This window comes from Chiloscyllium plagiosum, unplaced genomic scaffold (assembly GCF_037043375.1).
Source record: "Chiloscyllium plagiosum isolate Xiang-an unplaced genomic scaffold, Cpla_swu_hap1 HiC_scaffold_3, whole genome shotgun sequence".
NCBI classification, from domain to species: domain Eukaryota; kingdom Metazoa; phylum Chordata; class Chondrichthyes; order Orectolobiformes; family Hemiscylliidae; genus Chiloscyllium; species Chiloscyllium plagiosum.
The window spans coordinates 28126743-28149828 of NW_028270141.1; the positions used below are offsets into that span (position 1 = coordinate 28126743).

The 23086-nt window shown below is 37.9% G+C and overlaps 1 protein-coding gene and 1 long non-coding RNA gene across 4 annotated transcripts in view; both read right to left on the minus strand.

Moving 5' to 3' along the window:
* Positions 1-483: 483 nt before the first annotated feature.
* Positions 484-12187, minus strand: LOC122541820 (uncharacterized). Its single transcript, XR_006309682.2, has 3 exons — positions 5401-12187; positions 1095-1207; positions 484-926 (listed from the first exon to the last, which is right to left on the minus strand). It is a non-coding gene; the product is annotated as an uncharacterized LOC122541820 (long non-coding RNA).
* A 2341-nt stretch (positions 12188-14528) lies between these two features.
* acp1 (acid phosphatase 1) overlaps positions 14529-23086 on the minus strand; it is a 42814-nt gene continuing 34256 nt past the window's right edge. For all 3 annotated transcript variants that reach the window (XM_043678834.2, XM_043678829.2, XM_087978145.1), the window contains 2 exons: positions 15538-15643; positions 14529-15350 (listed from right to left, as the gene is read on the minus strand). In XM_043678834.2, the coding sequence (XP_043534769.1) occupies positions 15273-15350; positions 15538-15643 (184 nt within the window). In that variant the 3' untranslated portion in view covers positions 14529-15272. The remainder of the gene's footprint in view (positions 15351-15537; positions 15644-23086) is intronic.

A 23086-nucleotide genomic window follows, 5' to 3' on the forward strand; every position in this document is an offset into this window, starting at 1 on the left:
CTGAATTAAAAAAATATGAATTACCTATTTTCTGAAAAGCATTGTTAAAACACTTTTCACATTCAGTGTTTTCTATTATGAATATTACACAGCATTATAGTTTAGAAAGGAGAATCTGTAGTCAATAAGTCTTTGCAAATCCTTCTAGCCAAAAATAAATGACAATCACTTCTCTTCCCAAGTTTAGTAAAGACATTACATGAACTTTAAAAGAAAAGGTTAAACATTATTGTAGAAACTGCAAAAAATGTTACGTAGATTCTTGACATTAATTTTCAAATCCCTAGATCCAATTGTTTTGCTTTAGAATCCCATAATAAAGTAGACGTAAGCAATGCAAAAGTCATGAAGAAATATATTTGTAAGATGCTTGAGGGTCATTCCCTAGAATCTTCGAAGAAATTAAAAGGAAATAATTGAGAATCTGGATAATACCTCTGAAACACTTCCACAGTCCATGGAGAAACAACATCAAAGTTTGCCTCATGAATATTTTTATTACCCATTTCCGTAACACTTCAAAAAAATGCATTTTATTTTAAAACCGACATTTAAAAACAAATACTGAGGAGCTCATTATATTCTCCCACTCATCACAGGCAAATGTACTGGTCACTGCTGGGATTCATAACACTAGCACATCTTTAAATGCCAGCTGCACACAAGTGCCAACAGCTTAGAATTGCCCTGCAGTTCCTGTCAACTGATCAGACAAGTTGGACAGAAGAAAATTGTTACTCTGCGCTGCCAACAAGAAGCTAGAGGTCCTGGTAGATGAGGTGAGTGTGCAGTCACTGCCATTGAGTGTAACCTTTGAAATTGATATCTGGTGTCCAAGATAGGTGGTTGTGGTAACATGCAGTGAGTTAAGTTGCCAAGTAATGCTCTGACATTCATGTTGGGAACTGTTACCATCAAGATTCCATCTGGCAGTTGGGAGAATGGGAAACTGTATATCAATGAGGTGAAATGATATAATAATGAAGCTGTTAATACCTGCTATTACATTTAAGCAGTTCTCTAAATGCTCATTATAAAGAATTTCAATTTGCTTTTCTACATATTGCTGAAAAATGGGAGAGTTTGCTCCTTACATTGGGAATTTTCTTACTGCTGGTCTCTCACAATTCTGCAAAATATCTCATCAATGCTTATATCATTCAGACGCTGGGAAGTCAGCCCTCAGATTCAATCAGTCTGTCAGCATCTGCGGAGAAGGAAACAGAATTCATATTGCATATTGTTGACCCTCAGTTAAAACTTCATGATGAAAGATCACTGACCTTAAAGTCTAATTCTGTTTCTCTCATCATAAGCATTGCTGGACCTACTGAGTACTTCCAACAATTTCTGATTTTTTTCCAATTTAATAGCAATCATTCTGAGAAAAGTGATCAAAACTCCTAGAACATGACAATGGTTTTACAATTACTCCCTGCTCTAAACAATGCCCTGAACTCTGTAACAGCCATTCCTCTGGGTCACAATATTCCAGGGTGAAGTCTCCACCCAAGGTTGAAGCACAAAAATAAATTAAGGTTGACACTCCACTTTAGATGAGATGTTAGATTTGGTACTGGGTAACGAACTCTCAGCCAGGTGTTAGATTTGGAGGTAGGTGAGTACTTTAGTGATAGAGACCACAATTCGGCTATGTTTACTTTAGTGATGGAAAGGGATAGGTATATACTGCAGGACAAGAGTTATAGCTGGGGGAAAGGCAATTACAATACAATTAGGCAAGTTGTGGGATGCAGAGGATGGAGAAGGAAACTGCAGGGGATGGGCACAGTCAAAATATACAGCTCATTCAAGGACCAGCTACTGCGGGTCCTTGATAAATATGCACCATTCAGGAGGAAGTTGTCGAGCACGGGAGCCGTGATTTACTAAGGCAATTGAATCTCTTGTGAAGAGGAAGAAGGCGGCTTATGTTAGGATGAGATGTGATGGCTCAGTTAGGGCGCGTGTGAATTACAGATTAGCCAGGAAAGACCGAAAGGAAGAGCTAAGAAGAGCCAGGAAGGGACATGAGAAGCCATTGGTAGATAGGATCAATGAAAACCCTAATGCTTTCTATAGCTACATAAGGAATAAAAGAATGACTAGAGTAAGATTAGGACCAATCAAGCACAGTCGTAGTAAGTTGTGTGTGGAGTCAGAGGAGATAGAGAAAGTGCTAAATGAATGTTTTTTGTCAGTATTCACACTAGAAAAAGACAATGTGGTCGAGGAAAATACTGAGATACAGGCTACTAGACTAAATGGGATTGAGGTGCATAAGGAGGAGGTGTCAGCAATTCTGGAAAGTGTAAAAATAGATAAGTCCCGTGGGCCGGATGGAATTTATCCTAGGATTCTCTGGGAAGCCACGGAGGAGATTGCTGAGCCTTTAGCTTTGATCTTTATGTCGTCATTGTCCACAGGAATAGTGCCAGAAGACTGGAGGAGAGCAAATGTTGTTCCTTTGTTCAAGAAGGGGACAACCCCGGAAATTATAGACCTGTGTGCCTTACTTTGGTTGTGGGTAAAGTGTTGGGAAAGGTTATAAGAGCTAGGATTTATAATAATCTGGAAAGGAATAAGTTGATTAGGGATAGTCAACATGATTTTGTGAAGGGTAGGTTGTGCCGCACAAACCTTATTGAGTTCTTTGAGAAGGTGACCAAACAGGTGGATGAGGGTAAAGCAGGTGATGTGGTGTATATGGATTTCAGTATGGCGTTTGATAAGATTCTCCACAGTAGGCTATTTCACAAAACCCGGAGGCATGGGATTGAGGGTGATTTAGCAGTTTGGATCAGAAATTGGCTAGCTGAAAAAAGACAGAGGGTGGTTGATTGAAAATATTCATGCTGGAGTTCAGTTACTAGTGAGGTACCGCAAAGATCTGTTTTGGGTCCACTGTTGTTTGTTGTTTTTATAAATAACTTGGATGAGGGCATAGAAGGATGCATTAGTAAACTTGCGGATCACACTAAGGTCGGTAGTGTTGTGGACAGTGACGAACAAAGTTGTGGGTTACAGAGAGACATAGATAAAGTGCAGAGCTGGGCTGAGAGGTGGCAAATGGAGTTTAATGTGGAAAAGTGTGAGGTGATTTACTTTGGAATGAGTAACAAGAATGCAGAGTTCTCAGCTAATGGTAAGATTCTTGGTAGTGTAGATGAGCAGAGAGATCTTGGTATCCAGGCACATAGATCCTTGAAAGTTGCCACCCAGGTTGATAGGGATGTTAAGAAGGCATATGATGTGTTAGCTTTTGTTGGTTGAGGGATTGAGTTTTGGACCCATGAGGTCATGCTGCAGCTGTACAAAACTCTGGAGCAGCTTTATGTAGAGTATTGTGTATAGCTCTGGTCACTGCATTGTAAGAAGGATGTGGGAGCTTTGGAAAAGGTTCAGAGGAGATTTACTAGGATGTTGCCTGGTATGGTGGGAAGGTCTTACGAGGAAAGGCTGAGGGGCCTGAGGCTGTTTTCATTAGAGAGAAGGTATGAGAGGTGAATTAATTGAGACATATAAGATAATCAGAGGGTTGGATAGGTTAGACAGTGAGAGCCTTTTTCCTCGGATGGCGATGGCTAGCACGAGGGGACATAGCTTTAAATTGAGGGTTGATAGATAAAGGACAGACGTCAGAGGTAGTTTCATTACTCAGAAAGTAGTAGGGAGCGTGGAACGCACTGCCGGCAACTATAGTAGTAGACTTGGCAACTTAAAGGGCATTTAAATGGTCATTGGATAGGCATATGGATGAGAATGGAATAGTGTAGGTTAGATGGGCTTCAGATTGGTTTCACAGGTCGGCGCAACATCGAGGGCCGAAGGGCCTGTACTGCGATGTAACGTTCTATGTTAAATTAAGTTCTGCCCAGTTGGGTGGAATGTAAAAGATCAGATGAATAAAAGCTATGGAATTGTCCTGGCCAATATTTATCCTTTATTGCATATCAACATAATTAACAAATTATCTCATCATTACCAAATTGCTATTTGTAGGGGTTTGTGTGTGCAGATTGGCTGCCACATTTTTAACATTACAATAGAAATGCACTTAAAAATACTTAATTGGTTCTAAAAAGCTTAGAGTCATTGACGATCGTGAAAAGTGGGACATAAATGTACATTTGTTTCTTTCTGAATGCAAATCCGAAAAAGGTGACATGAGTTAGCTGCTATGACCTATGGTTTGTTTTATGGACCAGATCAGGCTCCCTCAAAATATTTTAAGAAGGTAGCCGAGACCCTAACATTTTCTTATTTTAAAGGCAAATGTAAAGTGTCTGTTCCTGATGCCATGCAACTGGTCAAACAACTCAATGTTAAGCAAAGCAATTTGTTTAAACACTGGAGCTAAAAAACAACCAAAGGAAAAGGAATTAGAATAACAACTCTATTGGAAAACTTTAAAAAAAGGATACAGTAACCATTACTCAGTAACGTTTTCACTGTAGTAACATCACATAAACACATCCCTTGGCAAAAAAAGAAAATTCAGACACAGATTCTCACATGCAGTTCTCTAATCCAGGGGGGAAAGAAACAGCAATAGAAAATTCAGAGAGAGTAGAAGCAAGGAGACATTCACTGAAACTTTCAGCTATTATGAAACTTCAATGGCTTCCGCTGCTATTCAGGAATCCTGATCTGTGAAAGCTGGCCACAGCTATTCAGGCTGCATTAAAAAATCCAAGATCTCCCAAGCTGTTTACTAAAATGGTCATCAGTAGCCAACTCGCCTTACAATCTCTCTTCAAAAAAAAAGACAGGACAAAATAACCTCTTAAAGTGACATCGCCATATTTGTTTGACCAACAGTAAATTTAAAAACACAAGAAAACATGACCTCCTCTAATCAAAGTTTTATATTTACTACCAATTTCTCTTGAAATGAAACCTCTTGAGTAGGGTACCATGTGCCAGTTAGTACACATTATCTCATGAACAACTCACATTACATCCAGCAGTTTTGGTGTTTAAAGATTAAGATATCATCCTAAGTAATGTGATGTAAGAATATGAATGTTAAATGGCACAACTATATGATCACATTTGCAAACATGTACCAAATTGAAAGATCTTGGGTATGAGGAAAATATTCGAAAACAGGAGTCTAGATATACAACATATGGTCTAAACCAATCATGAATCAATTATGTGTAACATTTATTTTCTCTTTACAATAGTTGAACATTATTAGGCACATGTTTTAACATTAATGAGAATTTCAGATCTAAATGCATTGTACAATGATCACTAATACTTTGTGGTATAAAGAAGTTTGAACATTGATATAAATTAGAAAAGAATCATATCCAAGAACTTTTGGAAAACAAAGAATGCATCCTTCAGGAAATGTAAGTGAATATTAAAATAACGAAAAATTAACCAATTTACCTTATGACAATGAATAAAGGTTACCCACTTCCTTGTAGCTCCTTCATTCCTGCATACCATGTAGGAATAAAGTCCAGGTTTGGGGAAATTGTGCTACACATGGATTTAAAAATATGATATTGCAGCTTCTGCTCCAGAGCTCTTAGCTCCACTGATTTGTCCAAAGGTTAATGGGAGAAACAGCAGCCGAAGCAACAAAGTCAAGACAATTTGGGCACAGTGGGAGTACATCCTCTCAAAAGGGAAATGTAGGACAAACAAATCCAGCGAACCTTCTGTGACAAATGAGATAAAAAAATTAAAGAACTATAGCGTGTTTATATTAGAAATCAGGTGGTAACTACAGTTGAAAACCAAGCTGAACACAGAAGGTTCAGAAGGAAGATGAAAAATCAAATACGAGAAGCAAAGAAGGATTTTGAAACAATACTGGCGGCTAATGAAAAGGGAAATCACCAAATCATTTGTAAGCATATAAATAGAAACAAGGGTGGTAAAAGGGCCAATTAGGGACCAAAAGGACCAATTGTCTTTCACTCTTCCTAAATTCAGTGGGGCACTGATGAATTGGAGAATTGCAGACAATATGCCCTTGCTCAGAATAAGTTGTAAATATGGGGCCTGAAATCATAGATCAGTCAATTTAACTTCAGTACTGGGAAAACCTTTGGAAACAATTATTTGGGATACATATGGGTATGAAAAAATATAGATTAATTCAGAAGAATCTGCATGGGTTTGTTCAGACAAAAGTTGTATCAAAATAACGTTTTTCAGAGGTATGAGAGAGTATTGATGAGGGGAAGGCTGCTAATATAGTGGATATGGACTTCTCAAAGGCACTGTATATAATGCCACACAACAGACCCATGAGAAAATTATAGGCCATGGAATAAAAGGGACAGTAGCAATGTAGATATAAAATTGGTTGAGCATCAGGAAAGAGAGACTGGCGGTTAATGTTTATTTCTTTCAGACTGGAAGAAGTTTAGAGTTCCCCAGGGGATGGTAATTATACTCTTTCCTGATATGTATAAATTTTATAGATCTTGATGGACAGGGGATAATTTCAAAGTTTACACATAATACAAAATCAGAGAATTGTAGACGGTAAAAAGAATAGTGTGGAATAAAAAAAAGAGTATTGTAATATTGGTGGAGTGGGTGGATGAGTGGCAGATGAAGTTCAATACAGAGAAGTGATGTGATACACCTTAATACAAAGAACAGGAAGACAGCATATAAAGATAGAGAGTACTATTATTGAGTATGCAGGAACAGACAGACCTGGATATATATATATATATATATACATATGTGCATAAGTCATTAAAAGTGCAAAGAACACAGTTTTCGAAGTTTCAACAAAGGGACAAGAGTATATGAGTTTCTATCGGATACTGGTTAGATCTCCCCTTGTGTACAATTCTGGATGCCACATAATAGGAAGGATGACATAGGAAAGATATTGGATACAGCACAGAAGAGGTTTACAAGAATAGTCCAAGGATGAGAGACTTCAGTTATGAGGAAAGATTGGAGAAATTGGGACTGATTTTCCTGAAGAGGAGTAAGCACAGAGGATATTTGAAAGATGTTTTCAAGATTATGAGAGCAATATAGGGAGAAACCATGCCCACTCATAAGCTGATTGAGAATCAGAGGGCACAGTTCTAAAGTGTTTTGCAAAACATACAAGTGTGACCTGAGAAAAAGAAATTCACACAGCATATAGTTATGAGTTAGAATGCGCTGCCTGAAGATTTGGTAGAAACAGGTTCAATTGAGGCATTCAAGAGAGTATTAGATGATTATTTAAAGAGAAACAATGGGCAGCATTAAGTGGAAAAGGAAGAATATTGACAGCAAGTTAAAATGCTCTGAGAGTGAGTACAGAAGTGATGGGCTGAAGCTGTTCTCCTGTAGTGTAACAATTCTGTGATTCTGTGAAAGAATGTCCTCATGCATACCAGTCGATAGTTTGCTATAGTCGGAGCTAAACCTAAGCAAACAACTTAGTATTAACTTTCCTCCCCATGATGCTACTTGGTTTTAAATAATGTTACAGCAAAATGTAAAGATTCTTTTGTCTGTAGCTACATTGTAATTACAAGCCCTCTGATTCACGACAATGGAACTTCCTTTGATCCATTCAGAATTACTTGCACATCTTCTACTGCAGTGGCAGATGTGGAATACAATCTTATCCTTTTGTCTGGTCTCAAAAGCTATTTGCAAATTTTGAACAACATAGCACTACTAAAGTATCACAAACGGTGTCAAATAGTTGAAAATTTAGGTAGTATGGTCAGTAAGTTTGCAGATGACATGTAAATTGACTGAATTGTGGACATTGAAGGTGGTTATCAAAGGAGACAAAGGTGCAAAAGAGTTTTACCAGGATGTTGCCTACATTGGAGTGTGTTAGCTATAAGGAGAGGTTGGGAAAATTTGGATTGTTTTTGCTGAGGGTGATCTGCTAGAAAATAAAAACAAATGAAGGGCATGGATAGGCTGGATAAAGTCTTTTTCCCAGGATGGAAATGTCACATTCTATGGGGCATAAGGTGAGAAGGGAAATAGGGCAGCATGGTGGCTCAGTGGTAAGCACTGCTGCCTCACAGCGCCAGGAACCCAGGTTCAATTCCTGCCTCAGGCGACTTTCTGTATGGAGTTTGCACATTCTCCCCATGTTTCCTCTGGGTGCTCCAGTTTCCTCTCACAATCCAAAGATGTGCAAGTCAGGTGAATTGGCCATGCTAAATTGCCCATAGTGTTATGTGCATTATTCAGGGGTAAATATAGGATAGTGGAATGAGTCTGGGTGGGTTACTCTTCAGAGGGTCAGTGTGGACTTGTTGGGCTGAAGGGCCTGTTTCCATACTGTAGGGAATCTAATCTAATTTAAAGGCGATCTGCAAGGAAAGTTTATTACATAGTATGGTTGGTGCTGGAAATGCCCTGCAGGAAAGGTGATAGGAGCAGAGAGGATAACAATATTTAAGAGGTATTTTGACAGACTCATGAACAGTCAGGGAATAGAGGAATGCCCAGCATGTGCAGACAAATGGGATTTGTATAAAATGGCTTCTTGGTCAGCACAGATATGATTGGGCGAATGGTATGTTCCTGTGCTGTACTGTTCTAAAACAATCTTCATAAGATTATTTTACTTGCAACAAATAAAATAACACTGATTTTAAGTCCACAGTTTCCCCAGGATACTCAGCTCCTTGAGTATCCTGTGTGACTTCATTAACTTTAACAGGAAGACTTGCTAGCAGCTGGAAGAATTGCTTGGAGTTATTGACTGAACATCTTTCAAAAGCTCTTGGACTTTCCTATTATTTGAACATTTATATAGAGTTTAGTTATTACTTTTCAGAGTCTTATTCCTTTTTGCTTCTATTACGACATTTTGATAAATTTCCTAAGTTTACCCAGTGCACTTTGGTCTGGTGATATCACTCATTTTATCTTTGAATGTGGAAAGTAGATATCCTGTCCCTTAACAAAGAGTTTTCAGTTTGGAAATAAACATCAAGTCTGAACCATCTGACCTATAACTGGGATGCATAAGGATACTGAGTTCAGTTTATAGCAGACTTGCTCAGTTTGTAAAATCCTTCAGCTAGCTGTGAAAATAGGAACAAATGTTGAAAAACCGTGAACTGCAATCCCGAAAGAAACACACCATCCCTGCAGCACAGTGGGGGGTTGTTATTATCACTGTGCAGAGAATGTTTAGTTTTAAAATAAAGATGATGGTAAATAGCAAGCTTCTCCATCTTGTATCCTCCAAGCACGAGATGCAGAACAAACTGGTACAGGGTGGGTGAAGAAAGAAACTTTACTGTAAAGCAATTGTAACACTAGTGACCAGGATCAATCCGCTAAGGACAATGTCATACACTGCACTTACATCTAAACAGTAATGTTTAGCAAATATGTGAGCATTGCTGCTGAATTGGTGTCTTGAGAAGCCCATAAAGCAACCATGGGGAATTGGATACTTGATTAAACTACTGTACCTTCTGGGTTCCCCCCCTGCAAGTTGGTAACAACATAGATGGGTTCATAAGTCTATTTAGTATGTGTTAATCACATGCTTATTTCATACAATTTCATGACAAGAAAATAAATTTAGACTAATTGCTTACATTAAAAACCTCCAATTTGTGAGTATTTACATAATTAAACTGATGTTCCAATTCTGATATGACTGGTTAACTAGTGAGCTAATTTCTTGATCAGTCACATTGGGATTGGGAAGTAAACTTTGAAAAAAAACCTAAAGATGAATCTCAAGGTTATTTTGTTAAGATGACTGATTATTTGGAGTTTTTTTTTAATGTTTCCAAGTCACTAATTGATGCAACTACACTAACAAATTAAACTACCTACCATTCACAACAAATACACATAAAGCTTGACTTTGAGACATTCAAATAGATTTTATATTAACTTGCAAAGTAACACAGAGGATTGATGAAGCTAGTGCAGTGGAAGTAGTCTACATAGACTTTATTAAGGCATTTGACCATGTTGACAAGTTAAATCCAAAACTGACTCAGTGACCGAAACAGATGGTAATGTTCAATAGAAAAAAACCCAAAGAACTGCAGGTGCTGGAAATCAGAAACAAAAACAGAAATTGCTGAAACACCACAAGGCCTGGGGGTTGGGTTAAGGACTTGGGAATAGGTGCACAGGCCTTAAAATTATTGATTTTGACTTTATGTCCTGAAGGCTACAGGGTCTCTAAGTCCTGGTCATTGTACAGGTTGCTACCACAACCAACCCATTGTTAGGTACTAATTGTTCCCACAAGCAACTATTAATTTTTCCAGGTCAACTTTTACCCATTCTTTTGTCTGCCCAACTTTTCTTTTTCTCTCTCTCTGAGTTTCACCTGAAGATAGTTGGGTCATGAACACACCACTGAAGAACTCCTTGTGCAAATCTTCCCTGTGTTAACATTCTCAACAAGCACAAATGCAGTCCACAAAGGTTAAAGGAGAAAGAATAAAAGGAAACCTGAGGGGCAATTTTTTTACACAGAGAGTGGTAGCATATGAAATGAACAGCCAGCAGAAGAAGTTGAGGCAGGTACATTAACAACATTTAAAATGCACTTAGACAAATACATGGATAGGAAAGGTTTAGAAGAATATGGGCCAAGTGCAGGGAAATGGGGATTTTGCAGATGGACATTTTGGTTGGCATGGACAAGTTTGGGCCAAAGGGCATGTCTCAGTACTGTCCAACACTATTACTCTACTAGGGTGAAGGAATAAAGATGTCTTGCCAGAGCACTTTGGTGAAACTCCACCTGGATCTGTGGGTACAATTCTGACCTCCATACATAAACAAAATATTGTGACATTGGAGGCAGCACAGCGAAAATTCAGATTGGCCTTTGGGATCAGATGCTTGCCCCTGGATGAGAGAATGCGTTAACTGAGCCAATATTCTCTGAAGTTAGAAAGCCTCGATGTGCTCTCATTGAAAGGTGAAAGCAAAATACTGCAGAGCCTGGAAATCTGAAATAAACACAGAAAATGCTGGAGAAACTCAGCAGATCTGATAACATCTGTGGAGAATGAACTTGAAACATTAGTGCTTTTTCTATGTAACTCTTCTTCAGAGCTGTTCTCTCAAAATGTTAATTCTATTTCTCTGGTGATGCTGCCAGACTTGCTGAGTTTCTCCAGCAGTATCCTGTATTTCTCAGATTTTGAAGAGGTTTGATAGGTGGACACCGGCTGGGAAATCTAAAATAGAGGCACAGACTTGGGATAAGGGGACAATCAAAACTGATTTCATGGTAGGAAGGAGAGGATAATGGTTGAAAGTTATTTCTTCGACTGGAGGCCTGTGACTAGTGGTGTGCCACAGGGGTCAGTGTTGGGACCTTTGTTATTTACATAAATGACCTGGATGCGAAAGCGCAAGTCATGAGTATTAAGTTTGCGGATAATACAAAATTAGGAGGTATTGTTGAGTGAGGAAGGTTATCAAAACTTACAGAGGGACCTTGATCAGATGGGGAGTGGGCTGAGGATTGGCAGATGCAACTCAATACAGATAAGTATGAGATGTTACACTTTGGAAAGTCAAACCAAGGTAAGACTTATACAGTAAATGGTAAGGTCCTGAGGAGTGTTGTGGAACAGAGGGACCTAGGAGTACAAGTATATAATTCATTGAAAGCGACATCACACGTAGACAGGGTGGCGAAGTAGACATTTAGCATGCTGGCCTTCATCAGTCGAAGCACTGAATAGAAGAGTTGAGACATTACGTTACAGTTGTATAAATAATTGGTGAGGCTGCACTTGAAGTATTGTATACACTTTTGGTCATCGTGTATAGGAAAGACATAGTTAAATTGGAAAAAGTGCAAAGAAGATTTGCCAGACCAGTAAGCCTGAGTTATAGAGATAGGACTTCATTCTTTGGAATATAGAAGAACGAAGGCAACATTACTGAGGCATGAACGGCATTGATAGGATGAATGAATATAATCTTTTTTCACATGATGGGGAATTGAAAACCAAATGACATAGGTTTAAGGTGAGAGGGGAAAGATTTAAGAAGGATCTGAGGGGCAACTTCTTCACACAGTTGGTGTGTATATGGAATGAGCTGCCAGAGAAAGCGGTTGAACTAAGTACAATAGCAACATTCAAAAAAGCATTTGGATACGATGAATGGGAAGGGTTTAGAGAGATGTGGACCAAATGTGGGCAATTCGAACTAGCTCAGTGGACACCATGGTCAGCATGGGCCAAACATTAGTTTCCATGCTGTATTACTCTCACAACTCTATGATCATTTAGAGTTGAAATTAGGAGAATTTACTACATGAAAGATTGTGAATTTTTGGAATTCTCTACCCCAGTAATTTTTTCAGTTGTGTTAATTAAGCACCCAGAAGAAACCAAAATCCCCACAATGTTTTGAACACATTTAGTAAATCTCATGAGAAATGTGATGAAAACGATTAAGAATTATTCTGGATGCAAATAACTAATTTAAAGAAGAAAAATGACAGCCAGTCAGGGCTCAAAGAAAGGAACAGTGGGCACCTTGAACTTGAGAACAGCTATTGAAAAAGACTTGAAAAATCAAAAAAACCTTTGTGTGTATGCTTTATAAACCAAGAGAAGGCATTTAACAGATTTTTGAGAAGATCTGTAGCTCAGGTTGAGGTTCACGTTGTAAGTTTGCTTGCTGAGCTGCAAGGTTCATTTTCGGATGTTGAGTCACCATACTAGTTAACATCATCAGTGAGCCTCCGGTGAAGTGCTGGTGTTTTGTCCTGCTTTCTACTTAAACCAAGACACTTAAGTAGAAAGCCGGACAAAACACTAGCACTTCACCGGAGGCTCACTGATGATGTTACCTAGTATGGTGATGTAATGTCGGAAAATGAACCTTTCAGCTCAGTGATCAAACTTATATTTAATAGAGTCTAACACCAGAAAACAAAGGAGTGATTAAGGAGATTAAAATGATAAAATCTTCCAATACAGATTCCATTAGTGGTGATGAGCCTTGATAGCAAATTGACAGACAGCTTCCCAATCAAAACAGCAGCATGCCAGGAGGGTGTTATATCCCCAGACATGTTTACCCTGCGCAATGAAGCAGTCTTCCAAGACACAAAAGGTTGCAGCGCCATAAGAGGCAACACCAAAAATATGTAAACAAAGTGGAAGTAAGGAGTGTTGAAGAATGATCAAGCTTGAATTCGATGGTGACAAGTAGAATTTTTATCCCAAAAGTAAAAATTAAATTAAGCAGATAAGTTTTGGAACAAGTGAAAAGGTTCACATATTTTGTGCAAATCACCTCAGAATTGAGAGTTGAATTGTGAGATCCAAAAGAGAATTAAAATGCCAAAATCAGCTTTGTTAAAATGAAAGATGGGTTCATTATATAATGTCACAGAAACTGAACCAGAATCTGAGGAAACTAATTCTGAGATGCTACGTTGGTCTTTTAGGCTATATGCCTCAGAATCATCAATAACAAACAAAAATTCTGGCACTAAACTGAATGCATTCAAGATGTCGATGTTCAGTATATCTTGTAAGTCAGATAACAATAAACTGCTGGAAATGAGTGGAGAAAAGAGGAAATTAGCGCATTACATCAATTAGACAAAGATGCAATATTTTGATCGCAACATTAGTGAAAGTAGTAGACAGAGATAATTATTTTTAGGAAAGATCAATGTAAAACATAGAAGAAAGAAGCAGAGAAGAAAATTGAAGCCAGATATAATCATCAGGAGGCAGTTAACTTACGTGGAGTGTCTAAGAGCAACACAGGACAGACAGAGATGGAGTCAACCTTAGGAGAAAATAACATCAACAAAGGGAACAGATAAAAGCCAGAAAGGAGGTGATGCTCTGTTATTTAATGTATTGAGGGTTGGGATGACAGATTTTGGTGTCTCAGGGAATCAACAGATATGGGAAGTAAGTGGAAAGTGAAGTTGAAGCCTAAAATTGAAGGTCTGAGCTGAGTTGACAGGCTATATGGTCTATTCATACTGACTGGTGCTCAATGGGTTGCTGGCAGCCTCCCAACAAACCAGCAATTTTTTTTTGATATTTTAACTCTCTATATGTACCAACATCTATGTGCCCTTACTTGCAGTTTGAAAATCTCCCAGGCATCTACACCTCTTCCTCCTCTAATATTTCTCTCACCTGTTTTGGTATCCTCATGCAGTTCTATGTCAAACAATGTTTGATCACATTCCTGTAAAGTGACTTAGGATATTTAACTGGATTCAGGGCATTATATAAATGCAATTTACTGTTAATTTATATTTTAGCACAACACTTGTTTAATCTACTGACATACATGCTGGAGATTTTCTTAAAATTTTTTGATGTCAGAATCTCTAACATAGCAGGAACATGCAACCAAGGGTGCAGGTCCTCGGGACTGTTGAAGTCAGGAATGAGAAAGCATGAAGGAACTACCTGTGAGGTAATTTTTATGCCTATGCGCAATGCCTTTTCCAGAGCGAGGGTGTACTCTCACAACATGGAAGAGAAATAAGAAAAATTATTAAACATGAAATTCATAAAGTATTGACAGAAAGGAACCATAGTGAAGCAAAACACTTTATTGTAATTGGCCACAATCAAATCAAACATCTGCTACCATTAGATCTTGCATTCTTACTGCAGTTCAAGTACATTTTGGATCAATTAAGCAATCTGAATTTAACAAAAGATAATTAATGGAAAGGTGTTTTCAGTTTTCAAACAATAGTTAACATTAATAAAATGTTTAAATATAAAGGACCATTCATCACATATTTTGGGTTGCTGCAAAACTTCATATTACTAAACATTGTTGCTATGTAACTAGAACAAAAATTATAGTATAATTTAAAGTGAAGGAGTTATTCTAACTCAACTCTAACACATTAAAAAATTTCACTGTAACTTAAGAATTTTGTCATGCACATTTATTCATTATTTCTGAAACACAAATCAATTTTCAATAAGAAGAGCAAGTTGACAGCAATCCTTTATTAACCAATGCCATGTTCTTCTGAAAGTCTTCTCACTAGCAATTCCTGAAAACAAACCATAATTTACACATTTAATCACAAATTTTCGTTAAGTTCGTGTGGATGAAATCCACACTCACATGCCTTGGAGGAAAACTACTATCTCTCCAGAACAAAGTAAATAATGAAACATTCAAAGCTAATGTGACTTTCTAAAATATTTAAATTCAATTTCAGAGATGAGTTTTCTAAGTTTGAAAGCAGTAATACTGGCAAGATTTTTACTCATTGAAGATTATTTTCAAACATGCTAAAACTGCCCTTAGCACAGTTATGTGGTGGTCTCTAGAAATGCTGTGCAACATCTTAAACACTGTTCGTACACTTCTTCAAAATCTGCTTCCGTTCCCTGGAGCAACAAAAGAAAGAAGTTAAAAACACATCTTGAACATACATAATCATTACGAAGCATTGAACATGGGAATTAAAAATAAAGCACACATTCATCTATCTGCTTTTTGGATTTTCCAAGTTCTTTGACAACTCTAAATTTTGTATGTACAAAAATGAATAAATTAGAAATTTTCACTACTTACGTAATAAGGATCTTGTATAATAAGATGATTCTGTGGATCAAATGAGCCAAGCAGCTTTATTTCGGATTTGAAGTTCTGTACTTTAGCAGCCATCCTTTTTAAATCTCTGCAAATTTATCAGATATAAATTAAGTTTCCCCTCCAGATTTACAATCAAACAATTGAATAATAAATTCAATATTAGATTATTCCCTTTATTCTTCAACATTGATAAACTAAAAATGTAGCTACCATACAGAATATGGTAAACACTATTTAAAGAAATATATTTTGATAAAACTATTGATTATCAATTGGGTCAAATTTTAAAAAATGAATCTATTGTATACAATTTGGTAAAGGAATGACAAATATATCAATTCAATATTAATTCAGAAATCAACATTTTTGAATTTGCTTCATTTTTGAATTTGAGATAACGAAAGGTTTCATGCAAGTGTTAAGTGAAATACAAAATGGGGGTCATCCATGTAATAGACACTTCATTGTAATCCTATTTTTTGAGTCTTAAGTAGTCACAGATATAGCTGAACAAAAATCACTCACCGATGATTAGTAGCATATATTGGGCATTCTAATTTATGTTACAAATAAAATAAATGATGCCCAGCCCCACCTAGCATGTAAGAAGCAGATGCAATGCTCAAAGTAGGACTCACTGAAGCATATCATACAATCCTCAATTCCATGAAGGGCTTACGCCCGAAACATCCAATCTCCTGTTCCTCAGATGCTGTCTGACTGGCTGTGCTTTTCCAGTGCCACACTCTTCAACCCTCAATATGATCAACAATCAAAAATGCACTTATACTCCACATTTGTTGTTAGTGCAAAATGGGTTTCAATCAGCACTGAGACGAAATGGATGGTGTAAATCCTGGATCTGCTTTTGATGTGACTGACTAACTTGAAGTATTTGAGCAAGTAACAGAAAGGCTAGATGAGGATATCCCTATTCATATAGTGTACATGAACAAGACATCTGATACAGTGTCACAACACATTTGAGAAAAATAACAGGCTATAAGAGATGGCAGCAACATGACAAAATATCCCAAATTGATTGGAAACACAGAATAATGATTAATGGATATTATTCGGATTGGAGGAAGGTTTGAATTGGAGTTTTCCAGTGGTTGATATCGGGACCCTTGCTCTTGCTGATATATATTAATGATCTAGATTCTGATGAATGGGGAGAACATTTCCAAGTTTGCAAATGACATAAAACTTGGAAGAGTTGTAAACTGTGAGGAGGACAATGTAGAACACAGCAAGGACACAGACAAATTAATGAAATGACTGGAGAGGGTCAATATAAAAGTTATTTGGTAGGAATAACACAAAGACAATAAAAAAAAAAGAGGGTGCATATCTACAGTGGTTGCAGGAGCAGAGGGACCTTGGTGTACAAGGGCACAGATCATTGAAGGTGGAAGGACAGTTGGAGAGTAGTTAATAAAGCATATAGTACCAGTAGGGGCAATAAAATACAAGAGCAAGGAGTTGAACTTGTATATGACACTTGTTAGACTTCAGCTGAAGTACTCTGTACAGTTCTGAGTGCCATGTTATAGTTGTGTAAACATAATGGAGAGAGTGCAGAAGCAATTTGCAAGAATAGTTTCAGGGATGAGGAACTTCTCATATAAGGACAGACTGAAGAAGTTGAGACTATTCTTTTTGGAGAGAAGGCGAAGAGGAGATCTGATAGAGGTTTTCAGAATCATGAGCAAGTTGTCTAGAGCATAAAGGAGAAACTTAAAAGAAACAAGAACAAGAGGGCATAGATTTAAAGAGATTTGCAAATGGAGTAAATATGATGTAAGAAAAAACGTTTTCAAAGTAATTAGAATATGGAATACTCGGCCTGGAAGTGTGGTGGAGACAGGTTCAATTGAGTCATTCAAGAGGATTATTAGGGGAGAAATAATGTGCAAAGAAATGGAGGGAGAATAAGCAGGAGATTGGCAGTAGGTAATGATGTTCATTTGAAGAGCTAGTGCAGGGCTGAATGGCTTCTTGTGTGCTCTAACACTTCCATGATTAAAAAAACAACCAATTTTCACAATTAAAATTATTCATCAAGATAGCACCCACTCCTTTGTGCGAAGATTCCATCCTTTTGTCACACTTTGCAGCAAGTGTGTTATAACTTCTCTCCTAATTGCCTGTTCCTGATTTTAAGATTATGTCCCTTTCTTTTCATCAACTGTTTCCTTACAATGTGCTAATCAAATCATTCAGTGATATTGCGTTATCATAGGGAATGCAATTCTAGCAATCTCTCCTCTTAATCTAGCCCTTAGGAAACAGGTCACATTTTGTTAAATTTGTGCTGCATTCCTTCTTAAATTAATACACACTTTCTAAGAAGCAGTGCTAAATGTTAAAGCATTACAGGTATAGTCTACCAAGGGATTTGGTATAGCTGTAGCAGAACTAATCCCCTCCCCAACCTTTTTTACTCTAGCCCGCCAGGAAGAAAAAAAACTGATGGGCATTGACATAGCCCTCTTTATGCCTACCTACCTTCTAAAAATGCTTTACAGCACAGTGAAGTACCTTTGAAATGTAGCCATTGTTTGTGATTCGAACTGAGGGATGTAATTTTGGCAGCAACATGGAACAAATGTCCTGCTCATCTTCAAAATAGTGCTCTGGGTTTTTTTCGATTCACTTTACATTTTTGCCTCAGTACTGCACTAATTTTTGTGGTCAAGAACTTGAACCAAATCCTTGTGGCTCAGGTGAGAGTGCAATCAACTGAGCAAGGCTTGACTCTAGTTATAAGATGATAATATTATCAGTCTTTTTGATTTTATGTACCTGCTATCATATTTTTCAAGGAGTTGGATATAGTTCTTCCGGCTAAAGGGATGAAAAAAAAAGTGTGGAGTGAAAGCCGGAACAGGGTACAAAATTAGATGATCAGCCATAATCATATTGAATGGCAGACAAGCTTGGAAGGGCTGAAAGGCCAATAAATGCTCCTATCTTCGATGTCTATATATTTTTATTATCAGTGTATATGGATTCTAAAACCTCTGAACTTCCACCATTCCTAGATTTTAGCCGATTAAATACTGAAGTTCTTTCCTTTTTTGGTTCAAAATAGATGACTTGCCACTTACCGATGTTGAAATTCACTGCCAGTTTTGCTCACTTGTTTAACCCAAAAATGTTCCTTTTTAGTTTTATGCTCAAAACTACATTAAGTCACTAATTTTTGTGCCATCAGGATACATATCCAAACTATTAATGCAGCAAATATTGAGGTCTAGTACAGATTGTCGTAACTATTACGGCAGACAAAATAGGAGAAGAAAAACATTCAATTACCCCTATCTTCAACATCTTCTAAGATATGGAGCTGCAATGTTAGACTGGAATGGACAAAGTCAGAAGTCACCCGACACCAGGTCATAGTACAACAGGTTTATTTGAAATCACAAGCTTTCGGAGTGTAGCCCCTTTAAAAGGTGAAGTGAGAGAGAAGCAAACAGACACAGAGATCTCTCTGCCATTGATCTCTCTGCCTATAAATTCGATGTACTTTTCTCTTACTTCAGCTGAAAAGGAGGCCACGATCCAAAAGTTTGTGATTTCAAATAAACCCTTTCAAAGGCATGAGAGTTCCAGAGTTGTACAATTGCTCATCTCAGCTATCAATCCAGTTATTGTCTTTGAATTGGCCTCAATGCATTTTCCATCCTTTCCACAGAATAATACTGTTGAAACGATACAGCACAGAAGGGGGGCCTTTCAACCCATCTTCTCCCCATGTAGACCCAAAACACCCAAATGCCCTTTGTAATCCCATCTTCTTGCACATAGTCCATAGCCCAGCAGCTTACAGTACTCAAGTTCGCATCTAGGTATTTTTAAGAGTTTCGGGTCTCTGCCTCCACCACCAACTCGGGCAGCAAATTCCTGACACCCAACACCCTTTGCGTAAAGATGCTTTTCCTCACTTCCCCTCTAATCCTTCTGCCACTTAGCTTGAATCTATGATACTTGGCTTTTGAAATGTTTGTCAAGGGAAACAGGTTCCTCCTGTCTACTTTATCTCTACTCTTCAGAATTTTGTATACCTCAGTTATGTCACCCCTCAGCCTTCTCTATTACAAGGAAAACAATCCCAACTTCACCAATCTCTCCTCTTAACTACAATTTCCAGCCCTGGCAACATCCAAGTAAATATTCTCTACACTTTCTCCAGAGTAATTTCATTCTTCCTGTAAGCGCACACAACATTTATTTGTGGCCTCACCAGTATTTTATACAGTTTCGTCACTATATACCTACTTTTGTATTGCATGCCTATCATTGAAGGAGAGCATTCCATAGACCTTGTTTGTTACCTTAGCTACATGCACTATCATGTTTAGGGACCTGTGCACGCCAAGATCTCTCATTTCATCTACCCCCACAATATATTTCCATTTATTTTGTATACCTTCTTACTGTGTGATCTCCGTAAATGCATTACCTCACATTTATCAGAGTTGAACTTCATCTGCCACTTTCCTCCCCACTCCACCAACCCATTGATATTAAACTTTACAGCTATCCTCTACATCATTCAAAACATGGCCAATTTCTGTGTCATCTGCAAATTTCCCAATTGTGCACCCCATGTTCAAGTCCAAATCATTAATGTATAAAATAGACAGGAGGAACCCAAAGACAGAACTCTGTGGAATACCACATGAATCAGCTTTCCATGCATAAGGCCAGACATCAACCATCACCTTTAGATTCCTGTTACTAAACCAACTTTGAATCTAATTCAGCACGTTATCCTGCATCCCATGGGCTTTCACTTTTTTGACCAGTCTGCCATGCGGGACCTTGTCAAATACCTTACTAAAGCCCATGTTGGTAACATCCACTGCACTTCCTCATTGATCCTCAAAGAATTCAATCAAATTTGTATGCCATGACCTTCCTTTAGCAAAGGAAGTTTGCTGGACAAACTTTCCTCATTCCTGAAGAAGGGCTTATGCCCGAAACGTCGATTCTCCTGTTCCCTGGATGCTGCCTGACCTGCTGCGCTTTTCCAGCAACACATTTCCAGCTCTGATCTCCAGCATCTGCAGACCTCACTTTCTCCTTCCTTTAGCAAAGCCATGCCAACTATCCCTGACTCGTCCATGCCTTTCTAACTGACAGATCTATCAGGATTGATTCTAACAATTTTCCACCCACTGTAGTAAGACTAACTGGATTGTAACTGTTTGGTTTTTTTTAATGCCCTTTTTAAGTAACAGAACCATGTTTACATTCCTCCGGTCCTCCAGCATCTCACCTGTGTCCAGGGAAGATGAGGAAATAATCCTCAGAATATCTGCTATTTCCTCCCTGACCTCCTTCAACATCCTAGGTAATAATCCATTTGGCCCTAGCGACTTATGTAGCTAGAGACTATATCTAAATCATCTCTTACCTTGTGAACACAGAAACAAAAATCTCTCAAATTCCCTTCTTCTCTGATAGGTTCTGCTTTCTCTTTTACTATACTTTTGCTCTTTGTACACTAGTAAATCTTTCTTAAATAAGGACATTGGAAATATACACAGTATTCAAGATGTAATCACACCAATATTCTCGATAACTATAGCACATCATCCTTACTTTTATGTTGAATTCCTCTCATAATAAAGGACAGCATTCCATTAGCCTTCCTAATTACTTCAGCATATTAATTTTTGAGATTCATGCACCAGAACAGCTAGATCCCTCTGCACCTTGGAATTATGTAGTTGCTCTCTATTTATGTAATACTGTGTCTTTTTATTCTCCTACCTCATTGTGTGTTGTACTTGCACAATAATACTTTGTGACTCATGCACCAGAGTGTCTAATTCTCTATGCATCTTGGAATTCAGCAGATCTCCATTTATGTTATACTCTATTCTTTTATTCTTCTGGCCCAAGTGAGCTTCATATTTCCTACATTATAGTCCAGTCAGGGTTTTTGCCCTCTCATTCAACCTATCTTTATTGTTTGCAATTTTACGTCATCTTTATGATATACTTTCCTACCTAACTTGATGTTACCTGCACAGTTAACTACCATGTCTTTCTCCCCCTACGTAAGCCATTGATATAAGTTAGAAAATGTTGAGGCTTCAACACACCCCTCCATCCATCACAACCTGCCAATCAGGAAATCATTCATGCATTTTCTGCATCTGCTATTTTCTGCCTCAAGCCAATCTACTATCCATGCTTTTGTCCATGTTTTTATTTATGGTTGTAATGAAGTAAGGAGCTGAGTGACTTTAGTGGAGACTAAGCATCAGTAAGCAGGTTATTGCTATTTAAGTATTGCTTGATGGCCTTTGAAGACACCTTTCAACATTTTGTTGATGGTGAAGACTAGATCGAGGAGGCAGTAATTAGCTGGGTTGGATTTATCCTGCCTTTTGAGGACAGGACACACCTGAACTTTATTCGTCAGGTGGGTGCCAGTGTTGTAGCTGTACTGGAACAACTTGGAGCTAATTCCAACGGTCTTCGGTACGGTTGCCGGAATATTGTCAGGGCCCATAGCCTTTGCAGAATTCCCTGCTTCAGCCATTTCTTCACATCACCTGATGAGAATCAAATTGGCCGAAGACTGGCATCTGTGACACAGGAGACCTTGGGAGGCTGAAATGGCATATCCACTTATAACTTCCAGCTTAAGATGGTTAATCTAGCGTTGACTGTTATATATACACACTGAAGAAAGATTCCCAAGAATGATTGGCAGAAACTGCTTTTGCCTCAAGGCTATAAAACAAATACCAGAGGTTATAATGTTTTTGATATCTGATCACTGTTCTGCTTAAATAGTAGAGTTATAGTCAACATTTCTTATAATAAAGTAATATGGTAATTATTACTCCTCATTAAGGGGTAAAATTCTTCAAGGGTTCTCTGGTTCTTGTACCACATCTGCAGTGGAACATTATTCTTATTTGCTATACTAACATAAAAGAAAAGACAACCTAGGACACAGGATTTATATAATAGCATTAAGTCATTAAGTGGTGCTGCTCCAGGCTGAATAAGAAGGCTGCAGTTCCAAATTTCCTCAAGTCTTCAGCATATAATCTAGTACAGGAGAGTGTTGGGAGTAATATTAAATCAAGGCACACATACAAGTGATCCTGCAGCACTTTTTCAAATAGGAAACGTTTGCTATATGCTGAACGACAACGTACCCAATCATCAGATTAACTGGGAATTTAACTTGCTTAACCCTGCTTCCACGACCTTTTTTTGACAACCTTGTGTTATGAAGATATTTCATCATTGCAAGTAATTTTAGGATTTGTGTTTAAGAAATTGTAATTAGTGGTTCATTTGAAAAGACTGGAGAGAAACCTGGACACATTTTTTAAAGGGCACACTGGGACTTTTAACACTTCCGCTTGGACTTATCTATTGTAAGTCACATGCCGAGGTTTACAGCTTTCAGGTATTTTAGAAATTGTTTGGAGGTCATTTGCAGTCCAGACTCCTGAGCGAGAGAAACTACTCATCTTATTTCTGCATT